The sequence below is a fragment of the Curcuma longa genome, chromosome 18 (genome assembly GCF_044706935.1).
Source record: "Curcuma longa cultivar G26 ecotype Majalengka, Jawa Barat chromosome 18, ITB_CL_G26_1.1, whole genome shotgun sequence".
Classification (NCBI taxonomy): Eukaryota; Viridiplantae; Streptophyta; class Magnoliopsida; order Zingiberales; family Zingiberaceae; genus Curcuma; species Curcuma longa.
The window spans coordinates 938,498-946,214 of NC_133878.1; the positions used below are offsets into that span (position 1 = coordinate 938,498).

At 43.4% G+C, this 7,717-nt stretch overlaps 1 protein-coding gene across 1 annotated transcript; it reads left to right on the forward strand.

The window, feature by feature from the left end:
• The first annotated feature begins 215 nt into the window (after positions 1-215).
• On the forward strand, positions 216-2,663 carry LOC141812234 (SCARECROW-LIKE protein 7-like). Its single transcript, XM_074700283.1, has one exon. The coding sequence runs from the start codon at positions 628-630 to the stop codon at positions 2,452-2,454; it is 1,827 nt and encodes a 608-aa protein (XP_074556384.1). The 5' UTR covers positions 216-627; the 3' UTR covers positions 2,455-2,663.
• Positions 2,664-7,717: the final 5,054 nt, after the last annotated feature.

Genomic DNA, 7,717 nt, shown 5'->3' on the forward strand with positions numbered 1-7,717 from the left:
TGAAGTCGGCTCCAGGAGGACAGCATCCACTCGGATCCCGTGTTCTGTTCGAGATGGAACACCGAAACCACGTGGCGAGTCACGACGACCGGCGCGTGAGCCGACACGTCATACGCGGCGCGCTTCGGCGAGGCGTCTGGCCTGCTTCGTTCCTCGGACGGGACCGCTGCCGGTTTCTTTCTCTGCGGAGATTAGACGAAAGGATCCGCTTGGAAAATGCTGTCTCGTGGTTGGAGAGAGAGAGCGTATCCGCCGTGGTGGGGGCCTATAGCGACGAGACCACTGGATTGCAGCTTGAACGAGCAGAGCGGGGGACAAAGAGAGCGCTGCCAGCGTGGAGTAATTTTTTTCCCCCTTTTATGTTTTTCCCCCAGTGCTGGTTTCACTGCGCCTCGTGTACCCAGCTTGCTAATGTTGGTTGTTTTCTTCAATCCATACCTTTCTTTCTCTCCCTCGCACAGCCCTCAAATCTCCTCCCTCACAGCCTTCCCTCCCCGTCTCGTGCTCCATACGCACTCACACACTCACTCCCCCCACTGCGTTGGAGCAGAGCTCCAAGGAGCCTGACATTGATCAACGACGACGATCGCGTGCGCTTCGGTGTTGCTTCTCGGCGGAGATTAAGAGATGGCGTACATGTGCGGCGACAGCGGAAATCTAATGGCGATCGCGCAGCAGGTCATTCAGCAGCAGCAACAGCAACAGCAGCGCCAGCAGCAAGAGCAACAACAGCAACAACTGGGCGTCTCCGTCAACCCCTTCACCAGCCACTCGCCCTGGGCCTCGCACCACATTCACCACCAGCACTTGGCGGACCATTTGCCCTTCGTCGTCCCTGACTCCGGCGGTGGGTTTGCTGATCCTTTCGCCGCCGACCCCATCCCTGGCTTCTCTCCACGCAGTGGCGGCCGCCATCTTGATCAGGGGCCCTTCCGCCTCCCCGACTTTGGATCAACCGTCGCCGCGGAGTTCGACACGGATGAGTGGATGGAAAGCCTTATCGGCGAGGCCCCCGCAGTGAACTCTGTGCTGGTTAGCGACACTTGGCCTGGCGCCGGAGGCGGAGCAGAGGTCCTCTTTGGGGAGGGTTTTCCCTCTTGCTCCGCGGAGATCAACCTCCCGTCATCCCCGGGCGACCTCAACCGCGCATTCTTCCCTGAAACCTCCAAGATCCCTCCCCTTCCCCCGGTCCAGCAACACCACCAAGCCACCCCCGTCTCTACCCTGCTTTCGTCGGCGGCTGAAGCGCCGTCCTGCAATCCCCCAGAACCAAGCATGAACACTGGAGCCGCCGCCGCCCTCTTGCAAGATCAGGTTCCAGAGAGTAGCGCCTCGTCGCCGCCCCTCTTTAAATGCCTACTCGAGTGCGCACGGCTTGGCGATTCTGATCCCGATCTTGCTGCTAAATCCCTGATCCGCATCAGAGAATCTGCTTCCGAGTTTGGTGATCCGACGGAACGCGTCGCCTTTTACTTTGCGGAAGCCCTCTATGGGCGGCTCCTTGGAGCTCATTCACATTCTATTTCCATCTTCGACACAACTCCAGAGGAGTTCACTTTCTGCTACAAGGTACTCAACGATGCGTGCCCTTACTCCAAATTTGCACACCTAACCGCAAATCAGGCGATCCTAGAAGCAACCGAGTCCGCATCGCGGATTCACATCGTCGATTTCGGTATCGTTCAGGGCGTACAGTGGGCGGCACTCCTCCAGGCCCTAGCCACCAGACCCGCCGGAAAACCCTCAAAGGTCCGTATCTCTGGCATCCCCGCGCCAACGCTTGGCACAGCTCCCGCCGAGTCTCTCGCTGCCACCGGAAACCGTCTTGGTGACTTCGCGGCCCTCCTCGATCTGGATTTCGAGTTCGACCCCATCCTGACCCCGATCTCGGAGCTCTCGTCGACCACCTTCCGAGTCGACCCGGACGAGTCGCTGGCAATCAACTTCATGCTCCAGCTCTACCACCTGCTCGGCGAATCGCCCGCGCCAGTCGAGCGCGTCCTTCGGGTTACCAAATCGCTCGCCCCCTGCGTCGTGACGCTCGGCGAGTACGAGGTGAGTCTGAACCAGTCCTGCTTCGCAGAGCGCTACGCCACCGCGCTGGCTTACTACGGCGCTATGTTCGACTCTCTCGATCCGGCGATGGGGCGCAACTCGGCCGAGCGCACCCAGGTGGAGCGGCTCATCTTCGGGCGTCAGATCCTAGGAGCCGTGGGCCCCGGCGAGGGGAAGAACCGACGTGTGCGGATGTGTGGTAAGGAGGAATGGACGGCCGTGATGGAGCGTTGCGGCTTCGAGCCCGTGGCGCTGAGCAACTACGCGGTGAGCCAGGCGAAGCTTCTCCTCTGGAACTACAACTACAGCTTCAAGTACTCCCTATTCGACTGCACCCCGCCCTTCCTCTCGCTGGTGTGGGGCGACCGCCCTCTTCTCACGGTTTCCTCGTGGCGTTAGGTGTTGACAATTAATTGTTTTCACCTTGATAATTAAATGAGGTAATCGCGGTCTTATTTGGTGAATGTGATATTGTTCCCTGGCCTGTTTGCCGTAAAGAAGCAGGTTGGGAAGAGTTGAGATCATGTGATGACTTTGGTTAGGGCTTAATGTGAAATGTAGCAGTGCTAATCATAAAAAATGAGATTAGAAACGGTCACTTGTGTGGTGAGGAGTCTTCTTTTTTTAAAAAAAAAAATTATTGACACACTTTTGAATTGCATCCAATATATAAAGAGAAACATGATTCAGGCACCTTTACTGCTAGATGATTACAAGCATCAACTTGTCGGCAATTTGGATAGTTAGGCAGTTAAACCTAGAGTGGTACTCTAATATTGTCATGCTCATGGAATGTAATTTTCGTAAGAGGTACCTCATTGATAATATAAACTACGAAATTCAACAAAATTATATGGATAAAATGACATAGGAAATAAAACATAAATATAATAAAATAAAAAATAAATTATATCAAGAATCAGTAGCTCAGCAATTCCATTTAAAATTGAAATCAATTATAATATTAAAAAAGTGTATGTGTCTATTGATATGGTAAAGAACGTCCATATCACATGGCATAGTCAAGGCAACAATCAAATTGTGTTGAAAGTCAAAGTCAAGATGAACTTAGATCAAATTAGGTTGATCTTGAGTTCAATCAAGCCAAATTAAGGTCAAGCTCAAGTCTAATCAAATCGATTCCGAGTCAAGTTGCCTTCTGATAGAAGATCTCAAATCAATTCCTTCATAGCAACATTCAAATGTGATTTGTCCAAATGAAAACTCTGATTCAACTTGATAGTTGTCAAAATGTCCGTTTCAAGCAAACATGATTGTTGAAGCGCTAACCACCAAGAGAGGTGTCCCTTAACAAAAAAAAAAAAACTGTGTACCCTTTAAGAACCAAGACAACCTTTTCACTTTCAATTTAAAGGTAATTGGTTACAACACTCAAATAAACAATTCATTTTGTTTATTATTGTCTACTTATCATTCATTTTCTCCACCTTTTCTATGAAGTCTGACTTAAGCGTTGGAATAGCTGAGCCGAGCTCCGACTCGGTTGCCCTCTTAACTTTTTCTTTATGTCTCATACCCCAATTTGAAGATCTCCTTACTCAAGAATTAACGCCCAATTCCTTTGAAGAGCGACTGACTAGTATCTAGTGGATTAAAAGTATCGTAGTTACTTTATTTAAGTCATCTCCCCTCTTGATCTTAGATCGGATCACTTACAAATCTGGAGGATAGAGCAGGCAGTAAGCCAAATGGCTAAGTGGATAATCACAATAGATATATATAAATTTAATTTTATTTAAAAAGTCAAGGAAGTATAATTTCTTATTACAACTTTAAATTTTCTTAGAATTTTCCATTTATACATAAATGTATATCGATAATCTTATAGTATTTTTATATTAAAATTTAAAATTTATAAATTATTATCATCATCTGTTATCATGATAACTTTTCAATTCTTATTATTTAATGAGCAAGTATACAAGTCATCAAAGATATAATCTCGATAAATAAATATCATAAATCCTATGAGTATCAGCATGTATATCAATGGTCTAAAATTGATAAATCAACTAAGAAATGAATAACTTGAGTCAGTATCATCGGAGTGTAAAATGTTATCTGATGTATGAACTAACAACACCCTCACAGGTGAAATGCATAATAGACACTAACAGCGAGCGAACACACTGTAGGACCGGGAAGTTGAGCTAGAGAGGGTGAATAATGCTCTTCTCTTTCGTCGTTCTTTCTTATCTATCAAAGTTAGTATGCATAGTGGAAATATAGAAACTAAAAAAAGAACACAAAAGATTTGTACTTGGTTTATACCCTCCAGAAGTGCTACATCCAAGATTATACACTCAAAGCGTGAGTCTACTATTTTCTTTCTCCTTTCCGGACACTTTCCAAAGGCAGAGAAATCTTTACAGATTTTGCAAGATACAAGCACAAGTAATAAACTTAAAGCATAAGCATATAATAAACAAGCAAACTAGTGTTATCCAGTCCGAAGCTTCAAATGTCACAACACTCCTCTTGGCACTTCCCGGATCACACAAGCAGAATTTGGACAACTTTTTGAGCAAGAGAATGAAAATGATTGTTTGTGAGTATTGTATTCTAAGCTTGATCGTCGAGGCAATTTTATATACTTTTATCGGACGATCAATCCTTTTGATTAGTTGACTGAACCCAATCAGATCTCGTATATGTGATGCTTGATTTCTGACTTTATCGGTTGATTGAAACCTAATCGACCGACTGAGCTTCAATGATGTCTAGGTTCGAGTCCTGGCTCATGATTCGATGAGAGTGTATCTCCTCAAAATCAACTTGATCCATCAACCGATCCTTCTTATCAGTCAACTGATCTTGAGGGATTTCCTTCGCATCCTGATTCTGTCTCATTCGATCCTTTATTTACATATAGGTTTGGTCAATTGATACTTACTATCAATCGAGTAATCGGTTGATTCTTTTTAAAATTGGATCATATCTAGTTCGACCTTATCTCTTTTATCTAGTCGACCAAACCTCCCTATTCGATTGATCGAACCATTTGGTCAACTGAATACTATTAGAATCGGCCCAGTGCGTTGCGTGTGTTTACACGTTTCACAAACATGCGCAGTAGAAGAAAAGATAATAGTTAAAACTAATTATTACAACACTCACAACACACGCATAACTGAAAATTAAAAATTTTAAAATAATAATTTATTCTAGCTATACCTGACGGATGACACTGAGTGGGAATGACATCAATCGAGTGGCTCTGTCAAAGTTTCGCCTATACCGGTGATCCACGCCAAGCTCTTATCTGACGACTTCCCAAACCACAAGTGTGTCACCATCTTCAGTACTTGCCGACGATCAACAACGATTGATACGAGAGAAAATTCTAATATCAGAAAACACGCAACAACACACGTCGCATTCATTTTCTGAGGCTTTCTAACTATCGCAGACAATCATATTCCTCAGTGTAGTTTTGGTGGTCAACCTTTGTCTGTCGATGTAGGGTAGATGGCCGAAATCCTTTCCGACGAATATGGAGAAATCTCTTAAAGTGCCCAAGCTTCCAAGTACTTAACCCCAGCGGCAACCCAACGCTCTGGCAGCAACTCCGGCAACACCTCTTCACTAGTGGGCAGCAACAGTGCTTCACCAGCAACCCAACAATGCAGGAACACTTTGGGAGTCTTTGGTGGCTGGCGATTGAAAGAGAGGAAGAAGGCAGGCGGGGTGGCCGGGATTCTCCTCTCACTGGTCGACGCTGAGCAGCTACCGAAAGGCCTAGGTTTTCGATTGCGAAAATGTGAATTAAGCAGCCAGCGAATCGCGATTCCAAGGCTCAACAAACTTGCAATCCGAGGTTAGCGTGGAGGGGGTGCTAGGGTTTCTTTATCCTTCGCTTGCTGGCGGCAAGGGAGGCTATAAATAGCATCTCACTCGATTTTCACACCGACGAAGTTGCGATTCGTTGCCTCTTTTATGTACAACGGCTGATCGAAGGAGAAAAAAAAAGGTTGAATCGGGTTCAATCCCTAGGGTTCATTGTTGCGAACCGAACTAGTACTATAGCAAACTAGGTTTAAGAGAGGTAAGGTTTGAATGGTTGTAATTAATCCTAACTATTAGGATTTAATACCAACCGCCTATTCCTATTCGATATTATATCTCATATAACATTTTATTGGGTTTGGATCCAATACAAAACTCCATCTCTTGACTCAATACTCAAAACTCATATGTCGATTAACTTAAGTTTAATTCAAAACCAAACCATGCACGTTGGTCTAAATTGGTTCATAACTAAATCGTTTGGTTCAATAACCAAAATACCTCCGATCAGAGCCGAACTGATTTAGTTTATTTCATCTTTATAAGACGAAACATATCATCGCTTCTGATCTGCCAAAGTATCTTCCATCAAAACCAAACCATTTAGTTCACTTCATCTTCATAAGATGAATTCTATCATCGTTGCCCCTTTGTTCGATCCAACAAGACTTTATTTCTCTCATTTTGAGAATTCAATTCTCAAACTCGTTTTAAATCTTTCGGAGAAACTTGTAGTGTGTATGACCCAATAGATTCCCGACTATGTTAGTCGTTCGTAATTAATCATTAATTATAGAACGATCATAAGTGACACATAATAATACATCATGACCTCCAATTGATTGAAAATTCAATGATTGATTTCAGAATTATCTCTAAACCCTTTCAATAATTACAATAAAATGTGTCTCGTTCCTTTCATCGTCTTATACCCGCGTAGTTCAGAACATAATTTATATGTGTCAGTCCCCACTAGGTTGACTACGTCACACCTAACCCAAGCTTACTTTCTTATCTTGTGAATTCAAATTACTTTTACATGTATCCAACAGTATTATACTCTTGATATGCAATGCTTTGACCAAAAACTTCAAGTAACAATCCTGACAAACGGGTACAGAGTATACATCTCCTTTTCAAAGAGCAGTGAATTTTTTGTAGGCTATCCAAACACTTTCGATCATTTCAACTTACACCCAATTATCTCAGATCTACACCTCCTTGGAGATGTTTGCTTAAGTTGTCAAAGTATAAGCCTTCTAACCAAAATGACTTGAATATCATAAGTCAAAGGAAATTCGTACTTCAAATGCACAGAGATCTTCATTGACATATCTCTATATGCATATAACCTTATGAAATCTGATAGCAGATCACTTCAATAAACTAATTATCTCTAACTAGCATTTACGTTAACTCTCAACATCCAATGCCTCCATCCAATGAGAATAACTGTTTAGAAAACCAAGGAGTTTAAAACATGCTAGTCTCAACAGAATCGATGACATTTGTGTTCATCAATTCATCGACTAGGAATAATTTAAATACATTCATAATTGCACATGTAAAGATGCTCACTTGTTATGATCCAATCACAAACTATCTCATAATATGAATCATATTGCGGGTATTCAGTAAATAAGTTTAAAATTCAATCAAACACATAGAGGATATGCACTCAAATAGTAAATTTCTATTTATCAAATAAATAATACAACCATAAGGTAATTATCTTAGGACACCTCTCGATATAACAAATACTCTATTTTCTGGGAGATAAAATTAGCACAATAGTAATAACAATAGTCCTGTAAAATAGAGTTAACAACATAAAATAGTGTAACAGCAATGCAAA